Source organism: Sander vitreus, chromosome 19 (assembly GCF_031162955.1).
Source record: "Sander vitreus isolate 19-12246 chromosome 19, sanVit1, whole genome shotgun sequence".
NCBI lineage: Eukaryota > Metazoa > Chordata > Actinopteri > Perciformes > Percidae > Sander > Sander vitreus.
Window position 1 is genome coordinate 9,487,475 of NC_135873.1, and position 14,073 is coordinate 9,501,547.

The 14,073-nt window shown below is 41.1% G+C and overlaps 1 protein-coding gene across 5 annotated transcripts in view; it reads right to left on the reverse strand.

The window, feature by feature from the left end:
* LOC144534126 (adhesion G protein-coupled receptor L3) overlaps positions 1-14,073 on the reverse strand; it is a 215,150-nt gene that overhangs the window by 30,384 nt on the left and 170,693 nt on the right. For all 5 annotated transcript variants that reach the window (XM_078275865.1, XM_078275862.1, XM_078275863.1 and 2 more), the window contains 3 exons: positions 12,742-12,864; positions 11,085-11,290; positions 8,290-8,466 (listed from right to left, as the gene is read on the reverse strand). In XM_078275865.1, coding sequence (XP_078131991.1) covers positions 8,290-8,466; positions 11,085-11,290; positions 12,742-12,864 — 506 coding nt within the window. The remainder of the gene's footprint in view (positions 1-8,289; positions 8,467-11,084; positions 11,291-12,741; positions 12,865-14,073) is intronic.

Below are 14,073 nucleotides of genomic sequence, written 5' to 3' on the forward strand. Positions count from 1 at the left end.
CAAGGACTGATGCTGTATATTAACTACCAGACTTAAGAATACAGTTAGGCTGTTTGATAGCAAATAATTCTTGACTTTTAAACTACAACTTATAGGGTAGGATAGGATAGTGTATACAAACCCAAGAAAATATCTGCTTACGTTGAGAAATAATGCCAGAAAATGCCAATGCCATATGTCTACTATGTCTCTCAAACAGCACCTCTTTAAATCATAGGGGAGCAGGGAGAGAGAGACATTCACGCCCCCCCCCCCCCCTTCCCCTGTGCAAGTTAGAGTGAGGAAACTTATAGGGATAAAGTATCACACAAAAGCCTTGTTTAGTGGCAGCTCAGCTAACGCTAGCAGAGAGGGGAACAGATGCTGATCATTAAGGGGCTCTAGTACAATAACAGCCGCAGTGCTCCTTGAATCTGGGGGGAGCGCTCTTTTGATTTTCCTGCCTGATGAGCCGTTGTGTATACGTTGGAGGGGTGGGGGGGCTAGCAAGATGTTATATAGAGTAGACGTGTGTGTGTATGTGTGTGTGTGTGTATGTGTGTCAGTCTGAAAATTAAGGCTCCTTACTTTGGAGGGGTGCATAAGCAGTGGGTGGCAACAGATGTCGATGTTTGTGCTTGCATGCTCTGTAGGTGTGTGGTGCATGTGACACATAAGTCAGTTTTCAGACTGCTGCATTACAAAGGCACTGATGTGGTGGGTGGTACTAGCTGCGGCGCAATGTGAGTGGATCCTAAGGTCTGCAGGATCTATCCATCACAATCTCACCTGGAGTTGGAGAAGGGCCAGGTCAGAGAGAAAGAGAAGGCAACAGAGGAAGAGAGAAAAAGACAGAGCTATAGAAACAGAGAGAGAAGGGTGCAGAGTGTATCTACACCTGGGTGATGGATTTACTGAGGAATGATTTATTTGTTCTTGGAGGTGTATGATGGTTGAAACGTCGCCAGCCACAATGTCTCTGCTGAAAAGTTTCCTCTTACTGGGGGCTCTGCCCAGGCAGGATGGCAAATGATGTGATCTGCAATGCCTCTGCACCTAACCTCACACCGAAAAGATGATGGGAAACAGTCTAGGGGTCTCTGAAGTAGGCCGACGTAATTTGCTCTGAAATTCACTCGCCGTGTCTCAAGGGCGGCCGAGTCATACAGTCTCCATGTTACTTAGCGAGGCAAGGTACATTTGGTCCTACATTTTTGTCCTTTTTCTTAAACACCCATATTTTTCATTTCAGATGGATGCCTGAGGAGATTGGCTTTGTCCCTGATCTGCTCGCATTTAGCACAAAATATGGTTTCTAAGCACTTGAGCAGTCTGAAAAGGAGGAGCAGACGTGGCAACTAGCCTTCTGCATCGCGCACTGGTCGATCCGGCAATGCCATCTGAACCTCACATCATACGCACATGAGTATCATAAAATTCTGTGTTTAAAGCCAACATCTCCGGGAACTCGTTCTCTGAAATGTGTAAGAGGGTGAAGTGGTGAAGAGAACAGAGCGTCAATCCTTTATACCCCAAAGAACCGCTCTCAGCATGGGGCCATGAAGCCAATCCAATTAAAATGTATAAATCTCCCTATATGCCTCCAGAGCTGGGCTTTGACTCATGAAATACGGCCAAGCAGGGCAGACAGTTGCGCTAACGGGTAGTGGCCCACTGCAGGGAGTCATGTGACAAGTTCACCTACGATATGACCATGAATTTACGATGTGCACAGGGATGAGGAACAGTTACAGAGAGGGCATATGAATCAGGGGTCTTGGCTAATTTGTCACATTTAAAAGGGCTGGGGGAGAGATTCCAGCTTGCATGGCGGGAGTTGACATTCAGCACATGCACCTAATGTCACACTGTGTTCTAAGCTACAATAACTATGATAAAATGCCCAAGCACGACTTTCAGTTGCTATGGCAGTTAACGTGGTCTCCATCGTCTCTGCCTGTGCCTTAAAAAAAATAGATTTATTTTGAACCATCTTTCTAGCTGTGTGTACAGTACCATGCTTATACTGTATGTAACACCATGAAATACACAACTAACCTTTTCTGTCCTTTGTCATCATAGTTGCTGTCTGATGGTGACAGCGTGGACATGTTCTATAAAGACAGTGATGAATGTTGCCCAAATATCACCCTCTCCATCATCCAGTGAGATGTGCCATTGATTTATACTTACTGGTCTGTCGGGAATAGTGCCACTTACCAGTAGCTCAATGCATCCCTGGGGCCAATCTTAGCACACACATTTACCACATAAATAATGGCCAGTGTCGGGGAGTAACGGAATACATGTACTGTTGTTACATATTCAGAATACAAATTATGAGTAACTGTATTCCGTTACAGTTACAATTTAAATAGTTGGTATTTAGAATACAGTTACATTGTTGAAATCAATGGATTACATGACGATACTTCTCTGTTTCACGGGTTTATTCACTCTCGCAACTCCATGCATTTCCCAGAAGCCCCAATATGAAAACGAAAAAATTAGCTATTTGCGTGATCACTGATAGAGGTAAAGATGGAGCCGGAACCGGCACAACAGAGCCAGGGCAGGAATGCGTTTCTATCTTGGAAATTCAAACAGCATTTCACATTAAAGAAAAAGAAGGGAGAATGAAATATAACTGTGCACTGCAGTGCAACTTCTGCTTGCCAGCAACCAACTTCCTTTCAGCGTCCAAATTACTCCACCTCCAACCTGAAGAAGCATCTTAAAGTAAGTTATTTTTAGCCAAGGGTAGTCGTCTGCTGTAGTTTTACTGGTCACCTTGCTATTTTATAGTTGACGTGCGACTTTACATTCTCCTACATGCTGATTTACTAGCTCCAGAGCCGTTGAAAGACTAGCCCCGTTTGACGTGTTAGCTAACGTTAGCTAAAATGAGCTCATGGTAGCTTAGACTGCGGTTCGATTTTTGTAGTATGCAGTTCGGGACTACAAATACAAAAATCTATCTGCTTGTTTAGGTACACATTCAGCCAGTTGGAACAGAAGAACACACCAGAATAGGCCTGTTTAGTAAGCTGGATGTGATGGCCGCATTCCTACTTATAAAATGCAATTCAATGTGGAAGTAATCCAAGTATTCAGAATACGTTACTCAGATTGAGTAACGTAACGGAATACGTTACAAATTACATTTTTGGGCATGTATTCTGTACTCTGTAACGGAATACCTTTTGAAAGTATCCTTCCCAACACTGATAATGGCCTGTAGGTGGAACCACAGCAGGTCTTTATTTCTTAAGCCGGGGCTTGTGCTTTAGCCCATATTAAAAAAAAATAAAAAATAAATCTCAATGCCCCACTAGCTATCTTCAGAAATGACAAACTTAAATTCAAAGGAATGGGTTCAATAAAGAGCCTCGGGAGCCTGAATGGACATGAGCCATTTGGAAATCTTTAAAAATATGTTTGAAACAGACCCTGAAGAAATGGTCTCCATCCATGGTTTGCTTTTGTGACATTAATTGAGCCCCTGCAGAAACAAGAACAAGCAACCCAGATGGGTTTAAGGAACAAAGAGGCTAATCTGTGCACCAAACCAAGTTGACATCACCACTTTTATACGATATGATGGGCAAATGATTCGATTTGAAATGTGAATATGGTGTCCAAGTTCAACACCACCGTTGAATCCTGCTTTTCAAATTTGTGTCAAGTGGGATGAATTTATTTCACATACATCTTAAGTGTCTTCAATTGCAGTAAATGTGTCAAGGCTTAGTAACAGCACATCTGGAGGTTAGAATCATCAGCGTTCTTAGCAAAGTCACATTCAAGTACAGCCACTGTCACATCACTTGCTCCAAAACCCAGTTTGCAATCATTCTGAAAAGATACAAAAGAGACGTATAATCTTTCAAATGCGCTGCCGTCTGTTTAGTACAGTTTTAATTTGTTAATGCAGCCAACAACGCTTCTCGGTTCGGATTGCAGGATCAGTCAAATGCATCAGCTCTCTGGCTAGATAGCTCAAAATTAGAACCAAAGGGCTCGAGTGGCGACACAGGCAGCGGTGACGGGACTCAATGCTCTGGTGATCGCCTAGGTGGCGGTTACCTGATCCCCTGTATCAGACTGATATAAAAACGTAGTTTGAGTGGGTGTACTTCTGAAAGGTAGCAGGCTTGGTTTAGATATTTGAGTTTAATGAGTTCTTGTGAGCCTGCAACTTGAAAAAGATTTCACATTTGGTAATTTGGTTAAGGACATTGCATTAGAAACCACCAAGGCTCTAAACATCGCATTTTTTCAAACATCTACAATATGTGAATTAGAAATTATTCTGAGGAACTAATTGGCTTCAAACTAAATTAATCCCGATGAGACACAGTCTGGAGTTTCTCCGATACTCAGTGTGTCTAATAATCTCATATACAGTACATTCTAGTTCAAGGGTTTATTATGAATATGAATATGTGGGCTAAGTTTTCACGTTGCTCAAACTCGCTATCAATTTCTGGCTGAGCATGATTACAAGGTAGGCTGCTTATTATTACTATTATTAGTGCACATATATTAGTTTTATAACAAATGTTTGGTCTAAAATGAGTTACAGTTTAGTAAGTAAGACTTGTAAATCCTAAAGTTTATGACAGGTAACTGAGCTAAAGACTGTAGAACATGTCAGGTATGATTATATATAATGAATGTATAATGATGGTTATCTTCAGACAGCAACACATCACATCTCACACACAAATCAATGTCTACAAATCAACTTTACCCAGACAGGATTGGCTTTTTTTCCCTACTAGATGTGAACTGAAATACAAAACTGCATTTGAAGTCTGTTCGTCAAAACTCAAATCACTGTCAAGGACAAAATGACGGTCATAATGGCTCGATGGTGTTTTAAGCGCCCCAACGCTGACTTCAAGGCAGCGCTGCGACCGTCGACTTCAACGCACCTAACCCTAACCATTGCCTAATCCTAGTGCCTTCCAGGCAGCGCTACCTGGAAGATAACATTGGGGGCTTAAAACACCAAACACCATCATAATGTCACATGCACAAGCAGGGACATTTAGCCACTTCCAATTTGTATGAAGTATGTGGCATTTTGAATGCAATCATAACTTGTTGCTAAAAATGTACCAGTACAAGCGGGATACAGATATTTAAGCCAAGATCCCTAAATATAACAAGATGAAATATAATAACATGAAAGATTATGGTGATACTGTAGTGAGCATCTGTCCACCAAAGAAAGATTGTAACTACAGCTTGTCTATATATTTTTTTTCTTTCCGAGATGCCACTGAGAAATAAACAAGGTTATAACGTTATAATCTGTTGCTCTGCACAATGCAGAGATCAGCAGTGGTATGTACTGTTGCCATGGATACAAAAACAGACTCTCTTCAATTTATGAAATTTCTTTATCTGCCTCTCTCTCGCGCACACATACTCCCAATTCTTCCTAGATTCACTGTGTTCTCAGATACAACACTGTGACAGTTTGGCAAATAAAAAGCCTCTGTATCTCCCATTCAGTGGCACCTTCCAACAAGCGGCCTTTTATAACATCCAAGTGAAAAAGATAAATAAAAAGGAAGGGAGAAAAACGCTATCACTCAGAACTGGGGTGTAACAACTGTCCACTTTCCTCTGGTGAATGCAGTGCCACAAGCAAGCCAGGCTTTCCAAAATGTTAGCGGTTGGCTTGGCTGAAAGCGCTCCTTTTACTGCTTCCTTTTCTTTTTTCTTTTGCTGCTTTGCTTTCACTGCGTGAAGGATCCCATTCTTCGCGGCCCCCTCTCTATTCTAGACTGGGCTTCAGCCTTGCAGATAGCTTAGTGGGTCCAAAATCACGCTGCTGAGTGACAAACAGTGGCTCTCTCTAGCTAGAAGTAAACCAGCCCAGACCTCCCTACGAGGCATGTGTGTAGGGCAAACATTTTTTTAGATTGTATGTATGATTTTGGGCATGCATTTTTGTGTGTGTGAAGAAACGAGAGATGCAGTGAACTGGGGATTAGAGAAAGGTAAAGGAAGGTCTAGTGGTTTCATGGACAAGGGCCAACCCCCCCACTACAGATACAGAAGAGAGGGCTGGAGAGACAGATGCTAGACCAGATACCAAGAACTACTCTGCTCTGTCAGCAGCAAGCTCCTCAAACACCCTGTGACAGAAATAATTGAGCCGTCTGTCATCATCATAATTACGGCACAACTTCTATCCTGACCGGCGATTCTACTTCCCTTTCTGTGTCCAAATAGCTCAATTTCTTTCATTTTCAACCTTCTCTTTACCCGTCCTCCCACCCCTCGTAGATGGGGCCCAGAAGAATCACTCCACACAGGGTTTTTTATTTAACTTCCATTAGCACCTCACTGCTAATTGCTCTCCAGCACTCCACATCTCACTTACTGTACTCTTTACACTTCGTTTCTTCTGAGCGAATTCTGCCACATACATACAGTACATAGGGATACAATGTAAATGTTTTCTTTATTTGCTCCTGTCTGTCTTTACATAAATTAATAGATAAACATGTACATAAATAAAAGGAACTTATGTAAATGACTCAGTCTAAAAAATAAATCATATAAATGAAAGCTTAAAGCTAATTACTTGACTATTATTATTAATTAACTTAATTATTGATGTAACTTCAAACTATCCCTTCCACATGTGCCCACACAACAAAGAGAGGTAGTAAAAGAACAGCAAAAGACATATTTCTATAGTACCTACTGTATCAACTAATGCTTGTTCTGATGTCATTTATGGACCTTAACAAAAGCCAAAATTATTTATAAAACCTTTATAAAACGAAAAGTGTTTCAAACAAGCATACAGTGTACAAAACACACCACACACTGGAGCCAATCATATATTTGGGCTGCTTTACACATTGGAGTTTTAAGATGGCTGCAATCAATACACACTTTACACTGACAGGGTCAATGTTTAAAACAATATGAATAGGCTGTGTGTATATATCGGCACATTAAATGTTAGTCTACAGAGTGCTGTGATGGTCAGAAAACACGTAGTAGTCTATTTTACCCTCTAAAAAGCAAGGAAAATGTAAAACATACATTGATTCAATGAGAAAGATATGTTAAGTTTTGAAGACCTGAGAGCTAGCTTTGAGGTCCCCAGGGCATCCTTCTTTTTTATCTTTGCTTAAGATCAGTCCAAAAATGTTATGGAGTACCATGGGGAAACAGTCTTGAGGCGCACCCAATCATTAAATGGTTTGTTGATTTTCCTGTGAGAGGATTAGTGTCCAAGATTTATGCTAAACTGATGCAAGTATCCGTAGGAGAACTCCCAATAGTAAAGAAATGGGAGTGAGAGCTGAGCCCCGAGGGGAATGTAATTAATTGGGAGACAGTCTGGGACAACATTTTCCACTGTTCCAAGAACCCAAATCACCAGTATATCCATTTCAACATATGCCATAGGATATATTGGACGCCCCAGAAGAGATACGTTTCGAAAGTCATTCCCACTTCCTATTACACATTCTGTCAACCTGAATAAACTGGAACTTTCCTACATATGGTCTGGGAGTGTGAACAGGTGCATGAGTTCTGGAATAAAACAACATCAATAATATCTGATGTGATAGGATGTTGAATCCCTACTGATCCGATTGTTTTGTTACTTAATGACGACTCTAAATTACACCTGCTTGGAAGACAGAGGGAAATTTGGCTAACTGGCTCAACTGCAACCAAGAAAATGATAGCTCAGCACTGGCTCTCCCCCCCCCACTCGCTTTGTACAAAACAGTGGCTGGCGTATTTTATAGACATAGTTATGCTTGAGCTCTCTACAGCAAGGATTAACAAAGATAAATCATCAACAATCAGCCTATGAAAAAGCACGGTAGCACAAATATCAGACCTAATGACCTCAGCGCCACAAGAACTAGGGGAGAATGATTAGGCAAGGTGTGATTTGTGTTTGTTTGTTTGTTTGTTTTATTTTCCTCGAGACCGCAGAGGGTGGGGGGTGGGAGAGGGTTGTTGTTCTTGTTCAGTTTGTGTTGCTCTGTTCTGTATGTTTGCATATTAAAAAAACAATAAAAAATGGATCTAAAAAAACAAAAAAAAAAAAACATACATTGACAAACAGCAATGAAAGAGATGTCTTCTTCTTGCTTACACAACTTCATACTGCCTGAACCTTACTTTTCTTGTCAAACCAATTATCTCGGAATGGACTGGCTGTGTAAACCAGGATGGATCAATTCATTTCTCTCAACTGCATTTGGTAAATTGCACATTTTTTAGGATAAATAGGTAGCAAGAAAAGAGCTGGCCTACCTTGACATCCAAATGGGCCATGAGGACAGCAAAATTGGTTAAATGGGTGCAGGAGCATGTGGTGTGCGTCCTGTTGGTGCCGAGCAAGCGGCAGTCCTGCGTCGACCAGTAACCAGTCATAGTTCTCTTGGAGTAACTCCAGAACGAACAGTTGGGGTTGAAGTTCTCTTCAGATTGCTGTTAGAGGGAAAAAACATAAATATATGAGCAGAATCAGGCACAGTGGAATAAATAAAAGGAAGACATATAGAATATGCCCTCGTGAGGTGAAACACAGGGGTCTGGAGTTAATCACACATTAGCTATGTCCATTTCTACTTTTCTTTGTTCGCAGAATAGTCATCCTTAAAAACAGGATAATTCCCCCCCCCACAGCAATCTGTATCCATTCTAAAGTGAGTAGCAGGTAGTTTTACTGTCATACAGCATCAAACGGCCCCATGCCTGTTTTTCATTGTGTTTTCTGACCTTTCTCTTTAACTTTCACTGCGTGAAAATGCACTGCCCTACTGTTTAATAGGTACCACCGCTGCCTGTGCCGGGCTACAGCCCTAACGACATAGACGCCTCCCTGCTATCTTGTTTGCCATTTTATAAAAGTCACCCACAACCACTGAGGTTTGGTAACACAAGCACACAAAACAAAACATAACTGCTGATAAATAAATTTATCAACTGCCGTTCCCTCTTGAGCCCAATTTCTTTTGTAGCTTTGGAAACAAAGGCGAGTACACACACACACACAATCCTTTCCTTTGTGACTCACAGCTTCCAAGGTTAAACAGGAGGGCTGCCTTACTATTAACACAGTGAGGAGCTGTAGTTTTTCATAGTTTCACACTTGCTGTAGGGTAATTAGTCTAAGAAGGTTTATCCTCTGTGAATGTAAATTTGCCGCTGACTGAGTTTACCCTTCACACATCCAAACCCTATGTGAAATATTCCACAGCAAGGAGATAGGATGACCCTCTGTCCCATTAATGAATTTAATTGGTCCCATTAAGTGGTGAGGCAAGGAAGCAAAACAATAACTAGAGGACACATCATCATCCCAGAAGACCAGTGATCCAAAACCTCATGGTTGAGAGGGGGACTTAAGTGTGGGAAGCCAAAGAAATAGAAACCCCTGCTGGGTAGCAGAGTTGACATGACAAAGGTTTATTTTCAAGGGCAAAGTTGAAGTCGTCTCAACATACCTGAAATAAATAATTAGTACATTTTATGCTGTCTTGAAGCATAATATAAACAAGTAGAATACTTTATGCATACAATATCATTCATGCAGGGGCTACATTCAGTTTACCTAGGGCTAAAATATATGATTATCACAATTATTTATTAATGTCTTTGATTCTTAGAGCCAAATATAAATCAAGCTGAGATAAAGAAAAACAGAAATAGTACCACAGTAGCGTAGTGTACATCAAATAAAAATGTATTATTTATCCTCGCAGAAAAGAGGGAAATGTTCTTGTGTGCAGCGACAACAATTGAGAAGCTGAGACCAGTTAATCAGAGCGTTCGCTTAACAACACCTCTAAATGGTTTACCTCCCGCACAATGTCAAACCTCTAGGGCGAGTACCTGAAACGTTTCCAGCTATTATATTTATCTTTGCAAGTTAGACAGTGTGCAGAACGTTTGATCCACTCGTCCCCTTTCCGACGCACCTGTCTCATGCTATAGATGTGCAAAGTACTTTTCTGTTTTGATTTACCAGTTTACCAGAGAATAGGGACCTCTTGATTTGATGCAACCAGTCAACACTGCATCCAATCAAGTTTAATTAATTGCGCAAGTTTTTAATCATGATTATTATATGTTTAATTGTATAGCCCTCGGTGTAGACAAAACACACTCTATATGTAAATGTCCGTATGTTTAAGTCACTTTAAACCTGACAAAATGACAAATCAAGCAGCAGCTCTGCTGGTGCGCGCCAGTGTTATGAGCGGAAGAAGCTACAGCGCAGAAAACACACTTTTTCAAAAGGGCACAGTTTTATTGGAACGATTTGATCTGAGCAAGAAAAGGGTATGAAAGCGCCAGTGCCCCAACATTAGACCAACAGTAAAATGACTGAATATACAGTCCAAATTACAAATTACACTTAAGGCAGGTGAGTCACAGCAATAACTGCGCTGACATTGTCCCCTGACATTTTCCCACCATTTAATTTTGACATCCATAAGCTATCGTCCTTTTACTCTCTCTATCCCTCTGCGCTCTGTGTTTTTCTCTGCTGCTGCCTCCTTCCAGGTCTTTCCTACACGTGACACCCGCTGCAACTCTCTTATGGTTGTTCAACATCCCTGATAATCGCTGAGGGCGCCGTTCATAGACAAAACAGGGATATACCGAGGGTAGCAGAGTGTGGAGAAGATAATGGAGTCAAGAGGGAGAAGTCGCGACTCCCCACAATGACTAAGCAGCATCCAGTGAGGCTGAATATGAGTGATATTTGTTTAAGAGATCAGGCTGGTATCTGTTCAAACTAATAAACAATAACATGCATCCCCAACATCACCTTGTGAGCAATTTCTCATATCTTCCTTCGAATAAAATTTCATATTGGCTTAATTTTCTTGGTCTGAGATGGGATTTCCACATTTGTGCTGCACTTCAAGGATAGAGAAAATTGTGATGAAAGGGTTCTATTAGGGAGGCGCATACACACGTGTGTTTTTATGTGATAGTAAAAGAGAAAGAGACAAAAAAGCACATTAAACGCAGAGTGACAACAAAGGAGAAACAAAACACATCTCAACTGAGACACACATGAAACACAAAATGACCTGTAGATGTCTGATGGTGAAAATCACAGGGTCAGAGAGGTAGACTTTGTTCAAGTCCTTGTTGATGGCAGCCGTGATAACCGGGGAGTTGACAATGACGGAGTAATTGGTAGCCATGGCTTCGCTGCCCAGCTTCATGCTGGCGTTCTCCGTTGCAAGGTAGCCCCCGATATGTTTGTACAGGACAAACGCTATCCGAATCTCACCTGCAGGGGAAAGATAAGGAAAAGTGGTCAGTCTTCCACAAGTGACAGCAAAGTAGTAGGTAGATAGCACCAGCTTGTGGTGTACAGTATGGTTGAGGTAGTTAGATGGTAGCTGCGGTTGGGGAGGTGCACTCTGCTGCCGCCCATTCAAAATACAGATCCTCCATGTGGCCACAAAGCTGGAAGCACACTATTCTCACACTTTACTATATATTTAAAATATCTTTGTATGCTGTTTGATTAAGATTATCTTTACTTTACTAGGAATCTGGCCTAAACTATGAAAAACAGCAACAGACCACAAGTACATGAAACTATCAGCATGGTGTCCACACACTTTTGGCCATACAGGATGGTGTACTAATATGATAGTTATATGGCTTATAAATACTAGTAAATGCTAATGAGCTTGAGCAACTTTGGCAACACATTGGTCTCTTTTTTGACAGAGCAATACTGGAACTAATAACAAAAAGAATACTGGAAATAAACTCAGTTGAAGCACAGTTCAGCTGTATTGGTAACACAAAAATCAGAAACTGTATATAGTGAAACTGTCAAAAAAAAGAGACCAATGTCAAGGTTGCCAAAATAGTTCTACAAAAGGAAAAACAAAAAATCTTTTCTATATCAACAGACAGTTATTTTCATTCAGCATCCAAAGAAATGTGATTACCAGTCTTCTATTGGCACTGACGAAGGCAAGCATTTTTCTTGTTAATAATGTCCTTCCCTCTTTCTCTCTCACACACTTCTCTTTCCCCTCCTGCCGCCTCACTATTAAAGACTCATATGAAAGGAAGTTCCCTCCCGCTGTGACTGAGATCACTCACTCAGATGAAAAGAACAATTTGGGAGCTATAGCACTGGATGATGGGGAAATAACTGCCACCCTGCTTTAATGATCTGCTTGGGCATGGCTGGACATTGACTTAGTCATCCAGCTGAGAGGCACCAGGCGCAGCTTGAGTCAATGCTGTTTTGCATGGGCTGATAATAAAGTCTAAAAATGGGTCTGTATTGCTCCTGAAAATAGCTATGTATTGTGTCTAACTGCCTCATTTACAGTTTAGAGGCAGTGCTTGAATGTAACTAATTCTACAGCCAGGGTCCAATTTGAAGTCTTGAACGATCCCCGTGCTTTATATGCAGCACAACAAAAGATTTGGGAGGCAAACTGAAAGTTTTTCACATGCATATGTAATGAAATTCCTACAGAACCACTGCAGCCCCATGCACACTACTTTTTTTGATTAATACCAGTGGATCTTTTATGCCAGAGAGTCTTTCAAGTAATACAACAGTATTTTTGATATCGCAAGAGTTTGTCTGCTCTATCACAAACCTGACCTGACATAATACACCAACTGAAGCTGTGCACAATGAATTATTACACTTCAAACCAGTGACAACAGGGGACAAAGCAGATTTGAAAAGGTTAGACTACTCACCGTTTCTTCCGTGCTGCTTTAGCGTGTTCGCCGAGAGGTGGATAGAGTTGCCCTGTCCTCCGGTTTGTGGGAACTTCAGATCAGGCAAATTCCCATCTGTGCTCATCCTTGCCACCTCCAGCTCTGCACACATACAGAACAAACCCAAGCAAGACAGATGTAATCAATATGTTTGATTTTTATGATATACAATAGACATACTAGACATAAAAAGTGCAGCAGGCTATACATTGCAAAAGGTCTTAGTGCACAATATTACAGCTGAGCCCTTAAAGGAAATATTTCACATTATGGGCAATACAGTTTTTTAATTTCTTGAACAAGACATAAGACCCTAACAATGTACAATACAGTCAAAATATGCTAGCTTTGACACAAAAACAATATGTCATAACAGGAGTGTAAAACTAAATCAAAAAATACAACTGATCATAGATGCTTTGCACCTGACCTCCATGTGACGTATTTGTCATCACTGCTACTACAGCTACACCTACAGCAGTCATGAGTGAACTTCAAACCCATCTCCAATCACTTCACTGATGCAAAAAAGCCATTCCCCTGTTGTAGCCGACTGTATTAAACCTAGCATCTCCAACTAGCGATAAATGCAACACATCCTTACATGATTCATGCAGCTTTGAAGGACTGCCTCCCTCTCAACTCTCTCTCAGGGTGCCACGGAGGTTTGAGTCTCACTATAGGCCTCTTAATCAAGTGACTATCAAGTGTTTAGGTTTCCTCTTAAACTGTAAAAACAAAGGTTGTCTTTGGTCTTTGAAATAAAAATGCCGTCTTCATTTCAAGGAATCTATTTTCTCGATTAGAGCGGAGAGAGCAAGAGATACAAGGAGGAGAGCTTGCGGCAGCTCAACAGCTGTTGTGTCTGAAGCAAGCTTCTAATTTATGGTTTAAAGGCTGCGGCGTCATACAGCAGAGGGGAATGAGCTGCTTATAGGAGCCCAGCTGAAATAAAAAGCTCATTCCATCAAAGTTATTATTGTATGATACAATTCAGTTTAATAATCGGTCGAGTGTGCTCTAATCTCGAGTACCGGTGACTTGTGTGAAGTCTAGGCATTCCTAAATGTCACATGAACTCCCAAAGCACTGAGATGAATCCACTGATTGATTGCGAGGCTGAATTACAGAGAAGGAACGCACAAATGTCAAATTCCAAAAGAAGAGGTGAGCAGTATGGACTAATACAGGTGGTAGGAGCAAATACAAAAAGCTGCTATTACTGCTGTGGCATCACCCAAAAAAATTAAATAGTTTATGTAAAGGACGGCACTTTTTAACCTTTATTGTACAGATTTAGTTAATACACAT